We start from the raw sequence: 21,932 nt of genomic DNA, 5'->3' as shown, positions 1-21,932 counted from the left end.
ACAGTACACATGAGGGAATAAACACGCAAGCTTGTTCATAAGCCACAGCCTACCCTCTCAACCAAGACTGCTGTAATCAATTGTGCTGTGTGCGAGCAGCCTAGTCCAAATTAATGCAACACTGCATGCGGCTCTGTATCCGGCCATCTGTAATGAGCTGTCCGACTGCTGCCATGGACGATGAACAGCCACTGTAGTGTGATCGCACCCTTTCATCTGCACCCTGTACCCAAAAGCAACTAAGACACATTGTAAGTGAAGCACGTGTCCTAAACGAAGCACAGACTCTCCAGAGGATCCAGCCCTGTGTTTGGCAGGACATTATAAAACAGACCAAAATAAGTGCACAAAGGAGTTTATCAGGTTGATTGCAATTCAGACATTTTAATTGAGGTGGTGACATCTTACAGAGTAGAAATGGGCAAAATGCAGAGCAGGGAAAATGCAGCTATATGGTATTCTGTTGGCTTGACAAAAAAAGGCTCAATGTGATGCAGCTGTATCTGCAATCTACATTCTGTGACCTTATTGGAACTATTGTCTCCAACAAATCGGAGGTAAACGGGTTACCAAACCAAATGAACACCGTAAAATCTGTATATTAGATAAGATTTTAATGAGGTGTCATTGTCCTTGTTAGGGTCCAAATGACTTGTCGATGGAACTATTTACACTTAAGGTGTCGCAGTGAAATACATTTGTCCACAAAACCACCAGAGGATTTTCAAAGATATTCAAGACCGTGTGCAGTGGCGACCTCTATCCTCATCATCCTGGACATGTGACAACCGATTTGGGAGATTAGTAGTGAGATTTGGTGAAATGTGTGCCATTTAGCATTTGCAACGTCCATCGTTTTATATGTCCAGGAGAGGAGGTTTAAGTTCTGGTGTGTAGGGCAAACGACATGGCACATTGAACACAAGCAGCAGTGACTTATAACCCTCCGCAACACTGAAGTTTGTTATCTGAAGAAAACTGCATGATGACACGTAGTGTTAATGTCAGGAATGAAAGCGGAAGGTACAATGAAGTTTTAATCTAATTTGGTCTGGGTAAGAGATGATCTTAGTGTTTCCTGTGTATCCCCCAAACCAAGAAAGCGGTCAAAATGATCATGTTCACTACAATCTGGTTTACAGAGACAGTTAAATTTCACTCAAAGCAAATGAGTGCCCTAGCCCTGCTCTGGGAAACTGTAAAAATTCTCTCAGAAGTAGCATTTTTCCCAAAGGAAATATAGCAAACACTGAAATCCCACTTGAGGATTTAATTAAAAAAAATAATTAGCTACTGCCCTAGAAGGAATCACATGACAACCTCCAGCTCAGAAGAAAAGCTTAACCATTTGCAGGGTAGAAGGTAAAAAATATTTGTTCCTTTCAAAAATGTCTGCTAGTGTGAAAAACAGGGGTCATCTTTATTTTTCATAATAAATATAGACTTTCACTCTCACAGTTTAACAACTATATTGGACAATTATTGTACAAAAAAGAATCCAGGAAGGTAGTGATTGGCCACAACACCACCAACCACCAAGATAACAACGCCTCAGAGAGGAAGAGAGAGTATAAGGGACTGATGGGATAGATTATTGAGATACTGACACCAACCTGAAGTTCAGGGACTCAGTAACAAATCTGTTCCTTGGATTTTCTTTTCTCATTCATTATAAAAGTTCAGCCTAAGTTAAGTAAATTCATGTATTCCTTAAACGCTAACAATGGTTGCCCTGCACTATACAGTTTTAAAAAAGGACAGTCACACAGGCATTGCAGAAAGTATTGTTGTTGGTACTCTACCACCCCCTGGTGTGAGCCAGAGGAATTGTTAGAAATAACTCATTGGGGGCATTCAAAGAAAATCCAGGGATTGCTGTGACTGAACCCAAAGCCACTGTAGAAAAAAGAAAAGTGAAGCATTGTTTATTAACACTACTCCAGAATGTTCCTGTTGTGAAGTGAGCCCATGTCCCACTTGTCTTTCCGTCATCCATTCCACATGCCTTCCTCTCACCCACTTTCGTTCTGAGCCAGCTCCAGGGCCTATTCAGGTACAGTATGTTCTCTCCTGGGTTTAGAGGTTTTGTGCATATCAAAGAGTCTTAGAGGATCTGTTCAGTGCTTGAGGCAGAAATGTCAAGTAGTCTCCAGGCAGCATATGGGTTGAGCTCCTCCTGGTCACGACACAGAGCCCACACGTACATCATCCGGAGCACTTTATCCTGCAGGGAGAAAAACAGGTTAAGAACACTTACTCTTAACTGCTGAATTCTTCTTAATCACTGTAAAGCAGGAAGGACATATACACACTTACAAACTATATACACACACACACAGCTTTGTGATTATGTTAGCCTGGTGTGAGCCATGTTAGGTTTTAGATATTTGTCTCTCTGAGAACACGTACAGACTACGAGCCAGTGAGAATAATTTCAACCGCTACCCAGAGTGGTCACACACATTATTTTTGAATTCGATGTGCCCATTCAATACCCAAATGTCCCATTTGTCTCTAACACCAAGAAAGTTTGAAAGGGGAAAAAGATTTAAAAGTCTGTGACCAAATGAGGAGTAACTGTGAGAAGCTGGGTGTAGGAGACACTGTAGTCCATAAGGGCAGAGTCTGTCATTTGATGTCCAGACATTTGGATTCAGCTGATAAAACACAGAAGAACAGTACATCCACCATTAATCCTCAGTAGTCTTTTAATCTGAAGACTGGGCAAATGCCAACTGCACGCTTCTGAGTGGATACCAATTACAGGTGTCCCTGAGGAACCCTGAGTGGATAGCACGGCTGATTTACAACCAAAACAGCATTAGCCTTTGTCATGGGTGTAAATGAACAGAAGCAATGCCCAAATAGTAAAAAGTGGTCGGTGCCTCGTTTATAAGGAAGTTTAGACACATTTGTGATTATGACAAAATGCTAGCTAAAGCTTTATTTCTATAACATTACACAGTTCAAATATCACATAATGTCCATTTGTTGTGATATAGAAGCACTTTACTTTTATCATATAGCAGATTCTAGCGAATCAAAGACCTTTTTCTTAGCATGTGTAACTTACAGGGTCTCCCTCCACCACCTCTCCTTTGGTGTTTCGGATCACCATGACCAACTGAGCCTGGAAGGTGATAATCAGCACTGGACCCTGGTCCATTATCTTCCCCATGGCCAACTGGAGAAGAGGATACATTGAAACAAAACATGATCTATTAGATAGCATTTAAGTATTAAAGATGTTTATCATAGCTCAAGAGATATTTAAAAATACATAAGTTATGGTTGATAGAGACAAAACTGCTGCAAGAACTTAAATACAGTCTGAGAATAGTACCAGCAAAACACAAAATACAGAAAAATAAAAAATGAACAAACTGGTTACACTTGCTTGTGACTTTTCATGACGTTTGACAAAACTGACCTTTGCCTGACTTGATTATATACTTTACCATATCACCATATACACTCTTACCACAATCTTTTCAAATCAAAACAATAGTTGTGCATTAAAAAGGCTTCTAACAGGCTGTCTGTTAGTTTTGTTGATATTCTCTTATAACAGGTGCCATGTCAATAAAAAAAAGAGATGAAAGTATCACAAGTCTATTAATGTGAGCGGGTAGGAAGGGGGGTGTGGGCTATCTGACAGGCGGTGTGACAAGGTTAAATAAATAAAAATTTTTTTAAAAAGCTGGTGCAATCCTGTAAAACTGACGCGGTTGTGCTTGTCTCACACACCTGCCTGCCCGCAGCCAGAGTTGAACTATCTTCTGCATGATGTACAAAGTTGAAAAGAGACTGATCCTTATTATTTGTGAGTTTCGTGAATTAAAAGTCAGAATAAGATGTACCCACAATGACCTACGCCGTCCACAGGGGCAGCTGTGGCTCAGGGGATAGATGGAGCGGTTGTCCACTTATCAGAAGGTTGATGGTTTCATCCCACATCTGCATTTCGAAGTGTCCTTGGGCAAGATACTGAACCCCAAAAATTGTGCGAATGTATATGAATGAGTTAATTTCTGTTTCTGGTGGGCAGCTGGCAATTTAGTCTCTGCTTATCAGCATGTGAATGGGGTGAATCTGATGTAGTCACTTGTAAACTTACTAACTGAACTAATTTGAAAGTTTGTTACATTATTTAGTTATAGACTTACAATACAGTTGTATCCGCAGGGATACAGCAGTGCACATTAGCCGTTGCCATGGTTGCACCCAATTTTGGCCTGGTATTTACCGGCACAACTCTTGGCTGCCTGTCTGTTCACATGCGGAGCACAGTGAGACCCTGCGGATCCAAATGAGTGTGCAGGCAGAGCATCACCCCACATCTTAAAAGGCCTTTTCACTTATTTATGACAACGTATGTTAACTCAGGTGTATTGTAAACTTTATTTAGAATTAGATTTAGTAAAACCTTGGAGTTTCGTGAAGTACCAGCTGTCAAAGAGTGATAATTAATCTTGTTCAGTGGAGTGTAATATTTAGTAACTTACATCAATATTGTCAATGTCCAGGATCTTAGAGTGGAACTTCAGTCCCATGGCCTTGGCTTGCTGAATTGGGTGTGCCAGCTGGCTGTATGTCTACACGCCCGATATGGAGAAAAAAAAAAGACAAGATAACATTGTGACCAAACATTTTATGAAGAGCTACGTAACCAAAGGAGATACATGCACCAATATGCTAACTACAGTCTTTCCATATCAATAACAAAAGAAACCCATGATATCTGCTGTGTGTGAGAAAGGTCGTACCGCTTCATAACACCAGTCCTTCAGTACATCCAGCTCCCCTCTGATCATTGCCTGCATGGGAACAGAGCAAACACCATTAGTAAATCAAACTTTGGTTGCCAGTTTCACAGTATATCAAGTTATGAAAATTGACGGTCATCATACTGTCCATTTGCTTATCTGAGGTATTGAATACTGCCCTATTAGTGTTATTTAAAAAAAAAAGTTTCATGTCTGTCAGGACATAATATTTTGTTGAAGTATAATAAAGTTTTTGTGTAATACCATTTACCGTGAAACTGATTTTCTAACACACTTTTAATACTGAGAACATTTCATACCACTGCAACCATAGACAAGACCTAATCACAGAGGTTTTTATTTATATATAATTAGTAGAAATTAGAATAGAACGTTGCATAAAAAATATCTTCAGAAACATCATTTGTCCTAACTAATCTACAGTACATAAAACTCAAATGGATTAAAGGATTTAATAAAACAGACCAGCTGTATGTCTGTTGTCCAACATACCTCCAGTATATTGGGGATGATATCTTGTTCACACTGCTTGAGGAAAGAATCTTTGTCAAAGGATGGGTCTGCCTTCAAAATCTCTGTCAGTACTTCAGACATCTCTGTCTTCGAAAACAGCCCACCTAGATGCACATGAACACATAAGACAGGAAACACTTATACCAGATGAAGAAAAATGCACTGTAACAGCAGGATTGTGAGGGATAAATTTAAGAATTAATTCTGCTACCAAAGAAAACCCAAGCATTGTAGTGACTGAACAAAGCCAGTGTAGCAAAGAGAAGCAAAGAGATAATGAACAGTAGAACAGACTGTTGGAAATGATTAGATCAGGGACATATTGTGGCTAAGTAGTTACATGTGACAAAAACAAAATGTTTGCTTGTTGTAATGTGTATTTTTCTGAGGTAAACATGCATGTCTTACTAAAGCTTCATAATACATACCATTTACTTTCGCTTACCAGTTCTGTCTTGACTAGATAAAATTGCTAAATACAGTCTGTTCTCATTTAGTAATGTAGTTATAATGAAAACTATCTGGCTTTAGGAAAAGATTAAAAGAAAAGCACGACTGAGAAATACTGTATATATGATATGAATCTTTTCTGAATTTATACATACCTATAGATACCCGAAGTACACATAACCTTTGTATATTCTCTGTTATAGCTTGATTAGTACTCTCAGTATGATGAATTCAGACTACTGGCCAGAGGCCTCTCACCTATGATATCAGTCATCTTTTCAGTGACAGCACGAGATGCTCTAATGAGGGCGTTGTCACTCTCATCATACTTCATCTTCATCTCGAAGAACCCTGCGGTGAGCGTAAGAATGAGTTTTATGAGAGACAGTTTAAGTTGAAACCTGAAACTTCTATCAACTCCACACGGGAAAAAATAAGAATTCTCTTGGATCAGCAAATCCTTTCAAATTTATAGTTTAAGTTAATATACAGAGATTAAAGATAATTTCCTGTCAGAAATATGAAATCCCACAGGACCTGCTGGTTAGACAATGTGAGGAATGAAAAGGCTAAAAACTGAGGCTCAGCAAAAGGCTGCTGTGAATTGCTGCTGGGTGATTGATGAATCATTGTAGAATTCCAATACATGTCCTGATAAATAAACATACACTCGCCCCTCTTCAGTTCACTCACTCACACACACACTCACACACACAATTCAGATATATTTAGCAGGATTTGGTGCAAAACATTCCCACTGGATACCTTCACCCCTGCAGCAAGCAATATCAAATGTACTGGAGTTCAAGATCCAGGGTAGTGTCTGAGTTTCATGCCCTTCTGAATCTGGCATCTAGCAACGGCAGTATTCTACTGAACTGAATAATCCTTTAAACTGAACATATACCATGTAATGCCACTAAACAGCCACAATGGAGAGCTGCAGGTTTTATACTGTGTAGGTCACTGTGTAGGCACATATTGTACACATATATCCACTGGAGATATTATTTTGCTGGCTGAAATCAGCCAAACATTTAATCTGCCATAGATTCAGCCTACTATAGAAGACTGATGTATTGGTTCACCGCCCAATCGTAGTTTTTAGGATAGAGTAAAACTTACTGATGCTGCAACAATAGCTATGAAAATCTCCATACTTATGCCTACTACTACTACTCGCAAATTTGTTGACCTCACCAATGTTGTTTCCCTAATGTTTAATGTATAATGTAGAGTGAATCAGCACAGTAATGTTCAGCACTATTCTATTAACTGGCTCTTTCAGTAATGTTTATTAATGGAGACCCAAAGGCTTGAAGGTTTGTAAAGTGTTCCAAGTCATTCAGGCCCAGGCACAAATTTATCTTACTAAGACAATTTTGCTACAGATTAATTTATCTCACCAGAGTTGTGAAAAGCCCCAATAGCAGCAGCACATACAGGACAGCCTGAATGACATGGGACTCCAAAAATGCAACTAGACCCACCATGTTGTTTAACTTTATGACTACTCAGCAGCAGTTAAATAGGTCATCCATTTATGACTCTTTTCCCACACAAAAATTACACACTTTTTTAAAGCCTCTGGTTTGACCTGGACTCCACATCACTTACATACAAAAGAAAATTGCTGGTACACAAATAACAAGCCATGGATGCAAAGACGGACAGAAAGATGTCAGTTAGTTCTTACTGTTGAAGACCACATTGTTGTCTTTGAAGTCCTTCCACTGCTGGTACCATTTTGAGTCTTTGTGGAGCACCACACCCATAGCTTCCCTGGATAATACACAGAGTAAAGCTTCAAACAGTTGGCAGAGGGAAACGAGGTGTCCCTGTTGACTTGCTGCACTCATGCTGACTGTCACATTTAATCATATTACCTGAAAGTAAAGCACTGCAGTATTTACAGCAAGAACAATTTACTAAAAGTAAAGGAAATGTTGGGAACACTACCACAGTTTGGCTCAGAGATTTTATTTCCTGTATTTTTAATAACAATAATTAGACTGGTTTACCCTGATACTGAGAGGCGTTCCCCTCTCAGTATCAGGGCAAACCAGAGGGCACTCACGTACTCGTTAGCTTCGAAGACCTTGCTGTCATCCCCTGGACCCTTGGAGGAGAACTCACTCCTCTTCCTGAGTCTGGCAGGAGGCCGATAAGGGCCAGTGTGACCCAGGTCACCAATCTCTTTCTTCACACTCTCCATACCCTGAAAACAGATGAGGAGGTAGCAGACAAGAAAACAACAAATGAGTTCCAGTATTCCCGTTTATAATTTTCATGACTCTTTTTTTTTTATTTCTAAATGTACATTACTATTTCCATACCACTATCTTTAACTTTGAGTAGTTTCTAGTTTCTAGATTTGTAGTAACAATCACATCTCAGTCCTGCCTTACTAAAAATAGCTGAAGCTTATGTTTATGTGTATGTATCTGTTCTTTATTTAAAATAAACAAAAACCAATGAATGCACTTTAACTTTTGGTTTAAAAAAAAAGGAAACATATCTGCACCATACACAGCAACTCCATACCTGTGATATTGCTCTGAATGCACCAGTCTTCCCCAACTTTTCTCCACCCTTAGAGACAGACTCTGCTGACGTCTTAGCAGTCTTGGCTGCTTCCTCCATTCCCTCCTTGATTTTCTTCCCAAATTCTGTACGACTCACCTCCTCTAGCCCCTGTCCACACACACAGACACACACAACTTGTAAGGGTGGATGGATCAACTGGAACAACATATCTATCATATGACAATCAAGAGAAAGGCTGCATCTGAGAGAGATACCTATCACATTTACCTCTTTAACTGACTCAGAGATGTTTCCCAACGTCTTCTTGAGAACCTCAGAGGTCTTCACTGTTTCAGACTCTATAGTTTTCTGGGGAAGAAAAAACACTGGTAAAAATGCATTGGAACTTTTAGACTTAACACTTAGTTTTTTTCATATTAGCATGGATAGAAATTCTGTGTGTGGCCAAATACTAACATATTTCCTTCGGGCTTGTTTCAGTGCTTCCGACTCCTCAAGTTTTTTGGCCTCTTCTCTGAACTTCTTGATGTTTTCTTTCATTTCCTTGTTCTTGTTCAGCTCCTGCTTCAGGTTGTCCAGAAACTCCCCCAGGAAACCTTTTCTGCCACCGCCCCTCTCCCCTGACAAATACCGTACTTGCAGAAGGGGTGACTGAAGCACCTTGTTGGTATGAATACAAAAACAACACGTACGATTAATTTACTCCAAGCGTGTCTGGAGCAGTTTGATTAAACACACATTATTCAAATCTGCAGGAAAGGTGTACCCCACTGCTCAGAACTTTAGTTAGGAAACAAGTATGAAAACTTTCAAAATCAACAGGAGTAAAACTTTATTTAGCACCTTTTTAAACACAGATTACAAAGTGCTGTGCATAATATCAAGCATAAACAAAAAAACCAAAAAGGTTCAGTGCAGTATAATACAACACTCCTGCAATAAATCCTTACATTGTGAGGGTTATAATGTTCTAAATCAGTGAGGGTAGACTCAATAACAGAAACACTATACAGTTCAACAGCACCACAAAATACATCTTCCAATATTACCACACAGCTGAATAATTCCCTCACTAAAACTATTTCAAAGACTGGACATTATAACTTCATGGCTGCAAGATATATTGGAGGACTGTTGCATCAGACTGCATTAGTCTTAGCCAGATGTTCATATTAACTGGCAACTTAGTGTGTATTCATTTTGCTAGGTTACAACAATACATAAAGTACATAAAGCAACTATAGGTCTGTATTTATGATTTGTATAAATAAAAATGCAGTGAGGTTTCTTGGGGTTGAGAGCATAATCCAACATAACAGGAAACCTATGCACAGAGGAAACCAGATAGTGACACGTAGTCTGCCAAATACAGCTTCAGAATATCCAGAAAGAGGCAATGGCAGTAACACAGCGTAATTCAGCTGTTCTTACCTGTGAAGTGCATGTGAGGAGCCCATGTATCCTGTAAATGTTGGGTCTGTTGTGAAGTAGCAGGGAAGAGGTTGGAAATGCCACAAAGCCTCTTTTTACACATATCTGAAGACAGACATACAAAATCAAGCTCAAACTAGAGACGCTGGAGATCAACGCTTCACAGTTGGACGTGATAAATCATTAACACGAAACCTATATTTAGGTACAACACCGGCGTAAAATTATGACAATGACATGCCAGTAAAAGAAAGTAATGCGTTTATAATCGATAGGCAGACATGCATATTGAAAAGCTTGAACATGCAGCTACACACCAATGTTTACATTTTATTTAAAGAAAGACTTGTCCTGAGCTTCGGAGTTCAAACACCGGCTGGACAACTTAATGTTCAAAGAGCTAACTTACCTAGCTAACGCTACATTAGCAGCTTCCTCAGAATAAGACTCTTGACACTCACGATCCGCGGTGAACTGGCAGTTCAAAAATACCCTTTAAATTTCTCCCCTTATTTCCTGGTGTTTAAATGCTCATATTCAACACAAAAGTCTCAACCACTCACCTGGTAACACTGACACAAGGGGGTCGCCATCTTGAATGTAAAGCCCATGACCTTCTTCCGGTTGTGACTTTCCGTATCCAAGTAGGAGGGTCCAATTGTCTCAGAGCTCGTGCGACACCTCCAAAGACTACCCCCCCCCCCCATATTGTTAAAACTGGCATCATTTAACTACATGCACCGTTACACAGCATCAATAACAGTAAAACGTTCATTAAATACTTTCATTATGCAAACTAACCTAACCAATCACAAGAAAGCTACAAGTTAATAAGGACTGGTCACTAATGATGGGTAATACAATCACACAAACAATTCAAAAAGGATTTCAAATATTGGGGTTTATTTATCAAAACACCTTATAGAACAAAGGCAATGACAGGTGAAGCACAACAGAAAAATTTTAAAATTTGGTCTAAAAAAAAAAAAAAAAAAAAAGTAAAAATTTAAGCAAGAACTAAAACACTTTCACAAATTACTAACTAAAATAACATTTCACCATTACAAATACCTAAGAAACCAAGTGAATGAGTATAATATGACTATGCAGAAGGGCAATTCAGATCATACAGAGGGCCTGAACAGTGACTAAATTAAATGTCAGAGGTTACAGACAAATAACTTATGCATTCCTATCAATCCTAACGTCAATCTCTCGTCCATTCAGCCGATAGCCATTCATGGTCCGGCAGGCACGCTCTGCAGTTTCCGGGTTGTCGAAACGAACCACACCACAGCCCTTGGACTTGCCGTTCTCCATCTTTATATCAGCGTACTGGACCATGCCTGCAGAGGGATGACAGAGGGGAAAAGGGCCAATGTTAGAAGCCATCCTAATGTAAAATAGCAAGCTACTGTTGATTTTATATTTACAAACTGCGACTCTTACCACATGTATTGAAGGTATCCTTCAGCATCTTCCAGGTGAAGTCAAATGGCAGCTGAAAAGCAAAATCCATTCAAAATTCATTATCATATTTGAGACAATGATGATCAAATTAATTAAGCCACCACACTGTAGACAAAGACTTACATTTCTGACAAAGATCTGGCATCCCTTCCTCACGTTGCCTCCCCCAGTTCCAGGCCCTCCAGCTCCTCCAAAGGAGTTCCCACCAAATCCACGATCCAACTCAGCAGAGCGATCAAACTGACCACCAACACCTCCAGTCCCCATCCGATCCATCCCAGAGCTCATGCGGTCGAGGCCACCGGTGGGGAAGCGGTCCAGCCCTCCAGCGGAGCCTATGCGGTCGAAGCCGCTGGCCATTCTGTCAAGCCCAGTGTTGCCCATGCGATCCATTCCCATTGGGGAGCCAAAATCCATGCCAGAACCCATGCGATCCAAACCAGACGGGCCTAAACGGTCAAACCCAGCTGGGCCGAGGCGGTCCATGCTGGAGCTCATACGGTCCAAGCCAGGTCCAAGCCTGTCCATACTGGGCCCCAGCCGGTCCATCCCCGAGCCCATCCGGTCAAACCCAGAACCCAGCCTGTCCAGGTCAGACACACGGTCCATCCTGTCCATGCCCATCCGGTCCATCCCTCCCATGCGGTCCATGCCGGTTCCCAGGCGGTCCATTCCAGAGTTCATGCGGTCCATACCCAGGGAGTTACCTATAAAGTAAGAGAGCAAACAAGACAAAAAGTTAAATCGATTGCCTAAACTGAAGTGAGCATTAAATCTGATGACTATCAGGGTTTTCAAACAAAATCCTGAGAATACTAACCCATTCCTCTTTCAAAGGAGTCTCCAAAATTATTGCGAGACATGCCCATTTCATTTCGCCCAAACTCCCTGTCAAAAGCGCCACCAATCCCACGGTCCATGTCTGACAATGCAAGAGATGAAACCATTAGAAACTTTAGTAAGTTTCACACTTACTTTACAGTGCTTATGAAGCCTCAAAACATATTACCATTCATTCTGCCCATCCCTGACGAACCAAAACGATCCATGTTGTTCATTCCTCCAAAATTGTCCATTCCTAGAATAGAGAAGTATTAATACCAAAGGGCACAAAAAAAACACAAAATAAAAAAAACACACAGATGGACATGCTGGCTATAGAAATCTGATGCCTTTATGATACATAACCTGGGAGCTTGATATAATTTGCTGTGCTCAAGCCATTAAGCCATTTGGGAGCTAAAATCATCCTGCCAGTGTTTCCCCATAACATGTCAGGGATTTGAAATGGGATTATACTGTTTAAAAGTTTTGAATGTGGTAAGAGGAAATATTCAGTTTGCTTTAAACGTAAATTCATCATTAGAGGTGAATACAGTTAAGGAACCCAGCCACGGTAGAATCTTCAGTACATACCTCCTCCTCCTCCTCCTCCTCCTCCTCCCATACGACCTCCCATGTTGCCAAAGCCACCCATCCCATCCATTCCTACAAGTAAGAGAAATGATAAGCTACTGATTCCACTGGTATCTTTTATTTACTTTTTTTTTTATTAAAACAGTGACATTACTTACCTCCATGGCCCATGTTGCCCATTCCTCCACCACCACCTCCTCTGTTGAGTTGGGCAGCATCGATGGGCTGGCCACCAGGTCCCAGGCCCAAACCAATTCCACTCAGACCACCTGCTCAGAGAAAATGGGTACAGGATTAAAACACTGTCTACACAGGACATTTGTGTCTATAGAAATATTGACTAGAAACATATCTGTAGACAAAGCACTCAAACCATGGAGACCTCTGAAATGGTTGTTCAATACTTAAGTGTTCAGGATGTCACAGAGGCCCCAGTGTCTCTTAACAGACCACCCAGTGTACGTCACATCTGGCAATATTTAAGTGGCTAGCCGTGTCACTGTTATGGGTGATTTTACTCTTCATCCAAAAGAACAAAAACAAAACAAATTCCAGTTCTGCAACAAATTTAAGTAAATTTAACTGGAAAGGATATTCTAACAATCCACAGTGGCCAGTGTCATCTGGTCCTCCAGCAGTGTAGGTGACTAAATACACAGGAGTCACTGAAAAGTATCTATATACATTAGCAGAACATTTATGTTTTGTTTAAGTGTATACTTACGGGGAAGAGCAGCAGCTCTATCAGGTGGTCCAAAATCTTTGGGCAGGGATTTCTCATCCTTAACAAAAGCAATAAACAAGTTCATTCAGACCACATACCATGTGAACCAACTTACAGTGAAGTTTAGGCAACATACCAGTTTGACGTGCATGACTCTGTTGAACAGCAGCTGCCCATTGAACATAGCTGTAAAATCATTAAGGAAAGCGTACCAGACATTTTGAAACAGTGTGATTCTACTGAATTAACATTCGATGCATATGCTTAAATTAGGTATTCCAACATTTTCCAAAGGATACAGACAGCTTGGACAGCTTCAAGGGGCATATCAAATGTTACTGTGCCCATGCCTCTGCTTTTCCCATCCTTGTCCTCTAGAATGTCGGCCCTCACCACCATGCCCGCCATGCCGAATACCTCTTTCAGCTTCTTCCAGCCCACTTTGTAATCAAGCTGTAGGAACAAGGAGCAAATTGAGAAATGGTCAGTTGTTTATCCACAAGCAAGACTACAAAGACAAGTCAGACTAAGAGGTTTCTCACCATGTATGATACAAACAATATTGTTTGATTAAACTGACAGTTGTTCACTTTTTTTTTAAACTAGAGACAATTTCTCAAATGTATTTGCCGCTTCTCTTTTTTCATATTTCTTAATTCCATAGATTTGGGGATTTTTGGATGATAAAAACAGCGGGAAGTCTCACATTAGCCACAAAGACAGTGCTGCCAATCCTGCCAGCCTGCAGACCATGGATGATCTCATTGGGGATGTTGGGGTTGTTCATCAGGCTAGGAGGAATGTTGACCATGGGCCCAGTAGGTCCTGGGCCCATTCGATCCATGTTCATGCGATCCATTCCACCCATTCCTCCCATTCCACCATGGCCTCCTGGAGGCCCTCCAACTGGAGCCTTGTTGATTTCTCTCTGAGCAATCACACCATCGGGGTCCTAACAAAAAGCATGAAAATATGACTCAGGAAAAACCCACCCCTGATATTTTGGTCTCTTTGCTGCCTTTTGTTATTCTGGTCATTCTTGCTGTAGCCTACCTCTTTCACTTTTAGGGGTCGTCCATTGAGGTTATGCTTGTTGACCTTCTCCACTGCTTTCTTCATTAGTTCCTCAGTCCTAAACTCAACAACACTGACAGAAATATAGACCGTACATCCTGTGAGAGCAAGCAACAAAACAGGATTTCCACGTTTGGTCAATCTGAGAAGCAGTGACACAAACAATTTGAAACGATAAAAAAGACAGACTTACGCACAACCCTTTGTTGATTGAAGACAGAACAGGCCACACCAAGAAGAGTAAACAATAATTTAAATTAGGAAAAGCAATGGTTATCACACGTTTTATTTGACACAATTAAGCAGAAAATTGAAAATTTCATGCACAATAAAAAGTACAGCCCTGGCCACAACTCTGTGCTTCCAAATACAATGTTAACATCTCATGTTTTTTTAACGAGTCACTAACACAACGCAGTCAAGTCTGGTGAATAATTAAGAGATTATTCCAACATCCCAAGGGCAGAAAATCCACAGGTGAGATAGGATTCCCCACTACTAAGACATTGGAGGGAACTTTTCCAGTAAAGCAGTTCTACGGAATGAGTTCTATTTAACAAACCATCTAACATCCTTGTAACAACCTCTTGCAGACTAGACCCCTTTAGTTCATGAGGAGCAAATCCAGCAACCAAAGGGACATTTTCGGCTACTGCAACCCCACAGGATTGGCTACAAAGAAAGCTGAAGTCCTGTTATAAGAACATCAACCCTCAGGATGACCTCAAGTCAGTGCCACAGACGACACCAAATAAAACATGCCTCCAGCATGTCACCATCTCACACACACTCCACCAGGTTTCTGAATCTGAACAATTCCCAACAGTGAAAATAAAGAAACCAAAGCAGACAAACACAGGTTTGTCTAGGATTATTCATGTTTTATTTGTATGTATTTGCACTTACCCTCGATTTGCCTTCTGCGTCCATTAAGTGTTCCACGTACGTTACCTCACCCACTACAAATCAGATTCCAGAGACGACACACACCAAGGGGAGAGAAGCCGAGAGAACAATGGGGGTTTAGAGGAGAAACACAAGTAGGGCGGCCGGTGACAGTGAGCTCAGACTGCCAGTCCTGAGCCTTCCCCCAGCACCTCAGCAGCAGCACAATATGGTACAGGTCTACAAAAAGCAAGCTTGGGTCTTAAAAAAAAAAAAAAAAATATAGACTTCTTAGCCTGTCCTTGTTGGAATTCTCCCGAAGCACCAAAAGCAATAGACTGAGGACAACAACTGTTGAAATGGCCATCAGCCTTCCTATTTGGATATAATGCAGTGACCACCACCTTCTTCCTGAGGATAATTGACCAAATAATTTCAAGTAGGCAATACCTGTTCGATGCCTCAGCCCATTTCATTGCAAACCTGTGCCTATTTTGTCAAAATGTCGCCATTTTAAAACCTCAGGCTAATGCATCAATACATTCGCCCATCAGCTGAGCCTAAGAAGGAACTTACAGCTAGAAAACTAACCATAATCTTAATGACGTCACACTCTTAAGGGAAAGAAACTTCTCTAACTGCAAACATTTGTCAAAGTGGACTTGTTCCTGAAATGCACAATATCATAATTTTGATTCAGCGTCGACCAGTCACGCCTTCGTTCCAGATCACGGGTCTGTACAACGAATCAGTGATCAAACCTCTAAAGACAAGGACAGAGCATAAGAAGTTGCTTCATTTTGTAGACCTGTACCCCAAAGACATCCCCAACGCATAGCTGTGTTTGGCACAACATGGAGATCTGCTGAGAAAACATTTGGCTTGTCAATGTCACACCTAAAAAAGAAAATGCAATTTAACTCCACAGTCAGTTGTCATGACACCAATACCAGGCACTCCTTCTCAAAAAGGATTGTACCCTTCTAAACACATGTTTTAACTTCAAGTAAATGCCATTTTAATGCATTACTTATGATACATCGCTTTCCAATACCCCATAACTACACGTACTTTCTCATGAGTAACAGCACATGTAAATCCATATTGTACATTTCATAGAGAACTTTAGGCTAATCCCTGCTGAAATTCAAAAGTTGCTGCATCACAAATGATATCGTTTGACATGTCTCCAGAAGATTTATTTATAAAATTATAAGGCTCAGGCTTTACCGTTACATGTTGCAGCTTGTTCATTGTCTCTATGCAAAATCATTACAGCAATGTACTGTATATTTTTTCATGCATTTCTTGGGGAAAAGCATCTCATTATGCCACTCATGATCCCAAGCCATTTGGATTTTCACATTAGTGGACCAGCTTTACACATGTACAACCTCCACTTCACAAACCACAAAAGGTTTTAGTAATCTCGATGGAGATTAAATGTTCAGTCTAACGTCCAGGTTCACAGCACTTGTGCAAGTCTGTAGCAAATCCTTAGTTAACGGACAAATAAGAGGGACCTCGCCCAAAACCCTTGTTCCAAATAACTCCCACAAGATCTCAAGCAACATTGTACAACTAAGGTCCGTGCACAAATTCCCAAAAGCCCCTCAGAGCTGCAGTGGTCAAACAAAGTGACCTAGGATGCTGCATCATTTTGTCATGTCCAAAGCTGACGGGGTCAATCCCTTAAAACCTTACCTTTTTCTTTCATCAGGTCTTTCAGGGCTTGCCATTTCACATCATATGGGATGTTGCTGACAAAAACTCTGTATCTCTTGTTCGCATTTCCATAGGGTTCGTAGCGCCCGCCTCCACCTCTCTTCTGGGGCCTCTCCTTCCTGCTGGAATTGGGTTCATGCTTGACTTTTCCATTCACTTCTCTGTGAAGAATTAAGTTAATACAGTGAGTAAAAAAACCCCACACCATTTACACAAGCACACAGCTTTTACAGATGACTGCAGAAATATACAGAATTACACATAAGAGCTAAGTGTATAATTACTTAACACATTTTCTAGTAATACTATAACCTACTAAACAAAACAAAAAACAACACAGGCCACACCATTTTGACTATACTTGTGGCCATTGCTCCTTTAGTAGGGCCTAAATGAGGCTAACGTTACTGTCGGAACTAAATCCATTAGCGGGACAAAAAGGACTAGGCTTCTCAGTGATTAAAAATACAGTTAGTCATATTGTAAAACAGGTACAAATTTAGAGAGTTACGATAGTTTAAAACTAATTATAGTCTGCAATGGTTTGCCATCAAGACGATTATCGTTACGCTGAAGCCGCATGGTAACGTTAAGGTTGCTCTCAAAATGGGCTTGTATTAACGTTACATTGAATGTACGTCACATCATTTTAATTATTATATCTAAAATCAAATTGCAAACGAATAGAAAATGAAAATCACGAACTTTTTAAGAAGTAACGTTAGCTGTGTGAAACTACTATATATTACGTAAACTGGATGGGTTCTCCCTTACATAGACGGGTCCCAAACACACGACACCTAACAATAAAAAAACGCATATAAACATGAAACTTCACCACATGTTGAGCGTTAAAATATGTTATTAACTCATGATATAACTACGGGAACCTTTTTTCGTTAAAAATGGACTACGCAATACATTCGCGTGGATTAGAATAGTTTCGGGCTAACTAGCTAGCTAGAAAGCGCCAACAAAGAAACCCTGATGAATGGACTTACCCCTGCTGCTGCGGCTGCGGCGGCTGCGGCTGCTGCGGCGGCTGTTGCTGGCCTACAGCCTCGGTAGTATTTTCGGCCTGCTCGTTGGACATCTTGCGTAGTTTAGTGTCTTGCTAAATTAAACGGTGTTATCGCAAACTATCTTTGTTGATATTAACGACTCAAGCGCCTTTAAAAGTAATCTTAATGGAACATAAGAGTTAGCTTGATGACTTCGCCAAACACGTCTACGACACCAGCTACAGAAGATGGCGACGGGCGCAGTCTGAGCTAGGACGCAAGGAATGCTGGGAATTTTAAAACCAAGTCTACATCCGGTGTTTACTTTCAAAAGTAAAGGCACAGGAGGAGTTCTGCATGCCCGCCGAGATTCGCATGCAATATGCAGAGAAAAGAGATGGATGCAAATCTCGGCAGGTAGCCTACATCATCAGTTCTGCATCCACCTGCTAAGGTCCTTTTTAGACCACATTTTTCTGAATGTCAAGGAATGCTACTTCTACTCAGTGTAATACAATATTGATGACTCTAAACGTTCATAAAATATATGCTTTGAATCATTCCCCATTTATGAACCCCACAAAAAATATTAAAACGTTTTTAAACAGCAGGCTAGTTGGCGATTCATGCAATTCTTGGCGGGGATGCAGAAAAAATAAACATAAAATTAAATTATTTTAAAAAGAAATTGTGTCAAATGAAAATGTAGACTATTTGGTTCAGGTTGTTAATAGCTTTTGTACTACCTTTTTTTTTTTTTTACTTTTTGAACATCTTGTGCACATTGTTTTGTAACTAACAAGAAAACTGCAATTGTTTAAACATGAGCTTGTTGTGTCAAAATAACCATATTTTAGTTTGTGTAAATAACAGTAGCATAAAAATAACAACCGAATGATGGGCTGCAGTCCAAGGAAGAACAAATACCTTTTGAAACTCATATGTTATCCAATGGTGCCAGCGTAGGACTTACACAGACTTAATTGCTCAGGAGACCATAGTTAGCATGTTTTCAATTTGATGCCCTGCCTTTTTGGATCCTGTATGATGACCTGGTAAGGAATCAGATTGCTCACACATCTAGGATGTATACTGGTTCAAGGTAGATTTACTTGCCATTCTACAACACAAGGCTGCACAAAGAAAATAAATTTATCAAAATTAATTAAAGTCAGAATCAGTATCAGGTTTATTGCCAAGTAGTCATATACAAGGAATGTGCCTTGGTGTAGTGGTACAACAATACGCTTCAATAAACTTCAATCAAGTCAAGAAGCATAAATATAAAACAACATGAAAAATACTTTTTAATAAAAGTATTATGTGACTCTTATTTAAATTAATGAAAGAGCTGTACAGTTTTGTGCAGGGATGTGTAAAATATTGACCAGGGAATGTGCAAAGGTTCACAGTATAAAGAATATTTGTGCTGCTCATATAACGCATTGAGTCAGATGCGTAAACTAGTTAATAGAAATGGGGGAGTGGGGGACACAAGCTACAGTCTTTCCTGCACACCTCAGGGTCTTAGGGTTAACAAGGACCTGCAGATTGCAGCCGATCACCTTCTCTGTTCAACTAATGATATGCTGCAGTCTGTCCTTGTCCCCAGAAGTGGCAGCACCATACCAGATGGTGAGGATTTGGTGAGGAAAAACCCATTGATGGTGGTGCACCATCATTGTCTTTGGCAGGTTGGACTTCTTCAGCTGCTGCAGGAAGTACATCCTCTGCTGGGCTATTTTTGAGAGGGAGCTGATGTTCAATCGCAAGAGCGTCGAGCTCCATGTAATTCTGACTGCACCAAATGGTCCATCTCCCACCTGTACTAATCCCCATAAGAGATGAATTAATGAGGGTGGTGTCATCCGCAGACTTCAGCAGCTTGACAGACTAATGACTGAAGGTGCAGCTGTTGGTGTACAGGGAGAACAGTAGAGGGCAAAGGATGCGGTCTTAGTGGAGTCCGTGCTGATGGTCCAGGAGTCAGAGACATATTTCCCCAGCCTCACATGCTGCCTCCTGTCGGACAGGAAGTAGCAAAAGCTAGGAGAAATTGTCCTGCAGTAGAGCCAGGATGATAGCTGAAGTTCACAAAAAGGATCCTGCTGATGAGTCCAGGTGCTGAAAGATGAAATGGAAAGCCATGTTCACTGCATCAACTACAGACCTGTTAGCTCTGTAGGCAAACTGCAGCGGGTCTAGGAGGTGGTCAGTAATGGATTTGAGGTGGGACAGCATAAAGCTTGATTTATACTCCTGTGTAGCCATGCATTTATACTTTATGCTCGGAGGCATTGCGAGGCTACCCAGCCAACCAATCACAGAGTTTACGGTCCGCGTCGACTCGACGTGTAGTTACATTTTTGAGGAGGTGCACGTCAGGCTACACCGTAGGTGACAGCGTAGGGTAGGGGGCTACGCAGAGGCTACGCCATCAATTTGACGCAGAAGTATAAATTGCACTTTAAGCGTAAGCTACGCAGGAGTATAAGTCAAGCTTGAGGCGCTCAAAAGACTTCATCCTACCACAGAGGTCAGGGTTACTGGTCTGTAGTCATTAAGTCCAGTGGTCCTTGTTTTTTAGGGGGACAGGGATGATGGGAGGACTTGAAGGAAACTTGATCGTGGCATGTCTCCAGTGAGCTGTTGAAGATGCAAACACTGAAGCTGATCGCTGCAAAGCTGCAGGGTGGATGGAGAGAATCTTGCCCAGCTGCTTTGCAGAGATCTTAAAAAGCCTGTTAACGTCCCTCTCCAGGATGGAGAGTCATCATTGTGGTAGGGAGGGGGGGAGCCTCTGAGGAGAGTAGTTGTGAAAAGGACCCCTGCTGAGGCTGAGATGTCCTACATCAGCTTCTGTGATGACACATGTATACCAACACACACCAGGGGGTGTTATAATAATGACAAACCCTGGTTTACAGCTAAACTCAGACATCTTTGAATTTTGATATTGTTAGTATTATGTTAATGTCACTTATCACTTTACTTTATTCCATGCTATCCACTTTCTGCTGTAATGTTGAAATTTCTCACCTGTGAGACAAATAAAGGCTGATCTAATCTAATCTAATCTAATCTAAGGTTGGAAAAGGAGGAGGCATTTAGGAGTGGTGACAGGGCCAGGTGCAGGGCGTTAAAGTACAGGTTTAGCAAGGAGGTATAAGAAACTAAACGACTGTACTCAGAGAGACTAAAGAACCAGTTTTCGGCTAGTAGTCGGCACCGTATTGACTTTTGCCGGCTGAGCAGGCTAACTTCCGGTTTAGCGCTCCGCTAACGTAAATGGGGGTAAAATTGTATATGTGCGGCTGGTGTAGCCTTTTCAAATGTTACCGAGCGAATTGATCACATTCTGATTCTGAGTCATTTTGCTCGGGTTGCGATGGTCAAATATATTAGTTCACAGTGTTACAGCCTCCGTTTTGGCCGCTAGTAAAAGTTACTTCAAAGCGCTGGATACTTCCGGTCAGCTCGGAGGCATTGCGAGGCTACCCAGCCGACCAATCACTGTGCTTACGGTCCGCGTCGACTCGTAAATACATTTTTGAGGAGGTGCACGTCAGGCGACGGTGTAGCCTCTGCATAGCCCCGTAGCCTATGCCGTCGATTCGACGCAGAAGTATAAATTACCCTTAAACCCAAAGTCCCCCACTCCATAAACGATTCTCGCCTGGCAAATGAGCTGAACCAGTTCTACTGCCGCTTCATGGCCGAGTCAATCGGACACCATCCCCCGTGATTCCTCCGCTCAGCTTCAGCCTCAGTCCACCACTTCTTCCCCCCCTCCTCAGAGCTGGCCAGCTTCACCCCCTCCCCTCCTCTCTCCATCACAGAGAGGGAAGTCAACGGTCTTTTCAGAAGGCAGAAAGCCTGCAAAGCAGTTGGGCCGGACTCTGTCTCCCC

The 21,932-nt window shown here is 41.2% G+C and overlaps 2 protein-coding genes across 6 annotated transcripts; both read right to left on the bottom strand.

Annotated features, from left to right (window-relative positions):
• Nucleotides 1-364: 364 nt before the first annotated feature.
• On the bottom strand, nucleotides 365-10,379 carry timm44 (translocase of inner mitochondrial membrane 44 homolog (yeast)). Of its 2 annotated transcripts, none has more exons than XM_046050373.1 (13): nucleotides 10,292-10,379; nucleotides 9,729-9,833; nucleotides 8,754-8,957; nucleotides 8,565-8,645; nucleotides 8,295-8,444; nucleotides 7,832-7,968; nucleotides 7,447-7,532; nucleotides 6,009-6,101; nucleotides 5,280-5,404; nucleotides 4,767-4,817; nucleotides 4,506-4,595; nucleotides 3,074-3,184; nucleotides 365-2,224 (listed from the first exon to the last, which is right to left on the bottom strand). In XM_046050373.1, exons 1-13 carry the CDS (start codon nucleotides 10,337-10,339, stop codon nucleotides 2,105-2,107), a joined length of 1,401 nt encoding a protein of 466 aa, XP_045906329.1. In that variant the 5' UTR covers nucleotides 10,340-10,379; the 3' UTR covers nucleotides 365-2,104. The 2 variants fall into 2 exon arrangements, with proteins under 2 accessions (XP_045906329.1, XP_045906330.1); XM_046050374.1 differs by lacking the exon at nucleotides 10,292-10,379 and adding an exon at nucleotides 10,138-10,263.
• A 230-nt stretch (nucleotides 10,380-10,609) lies between these two features.
• hnrnpm (heterogeneous nuclear ribonucleoprotein M) lies at nucleotides 10,610-18,295 on the bottom strand. Of its 4 annotated transcripts, none has more exons than XM_046049797.1 (16): nucleotides 18,024-18,295; nucleotides 17,002-17,183; nucleotides 15,319-15,371; nucleotides 14,606-14,613; nucleotides 14,392-14,485; nucleotides 14,045-14,290; nucleotides 13,638-13,791; nucleotides 13,475-13,524; nucleotides 13,339-13,396; nucleotides 12,773-12,883; nucleotides 12,615-12,686; nucleotides 12,208-12,276; nucleotides 12,019-12,120; nucleotides 11,322-11,905; nucleotides 11,178-11,229; nucleotides 10,610-11,074 (listed from the first exon to the last, which is right to left on the bottom strand). In XM_046049797.1, exons 1-16 carry the CDS (start codon nucleotides 18,113-18,115, stop codon nucleotides 10,911-10,913), a joined length of 2,091 nt encoding a protein of 696 aa, XP_045905753.1. In that variant the 5' UTR covers nucleotides 18,116-18,295; the 3' UTR covers nucleotides 10,610-10,910. The 4 variants fall into 4 exon arrangements, with proteins under 4 accessions (XP_045905753.1, XP_045905754.1, XP_045905755.1 ...); XM_046049798.1 differs by having other exon boundaries at nucleotides 12,618-12,686; XM_046049799.1 differs by lacking the exon at nucleotides 12,615-12,686.
• Between the last annotated feature and the right edge of the window lie 3,637 nt (nucleotides 18,296-21,932).

This window comes from Micropterus dolomieu, linkage group LG05 (assembly GCF_021292245.1).
Source record: "Micropterus dolomieu isolate WLL.071019.BEF.003 ecotype Adirondacks linkage group LG05, ASM2129224v1, whole genome shotgun sequence".
NCBI classification, from domain to species: domain Eukaryota; kingdom Metazoa; phylum Chordata; class Actinopteri; order Centrarchiformes; family Centrarchidae; genus Micropterus; species Micropterus dolomieu.
The sequence above is the reverse complement of the archived record's forward strand: the minus strand, read 5'-3'. Positions and strand labels throughout refer to the sequence as shown.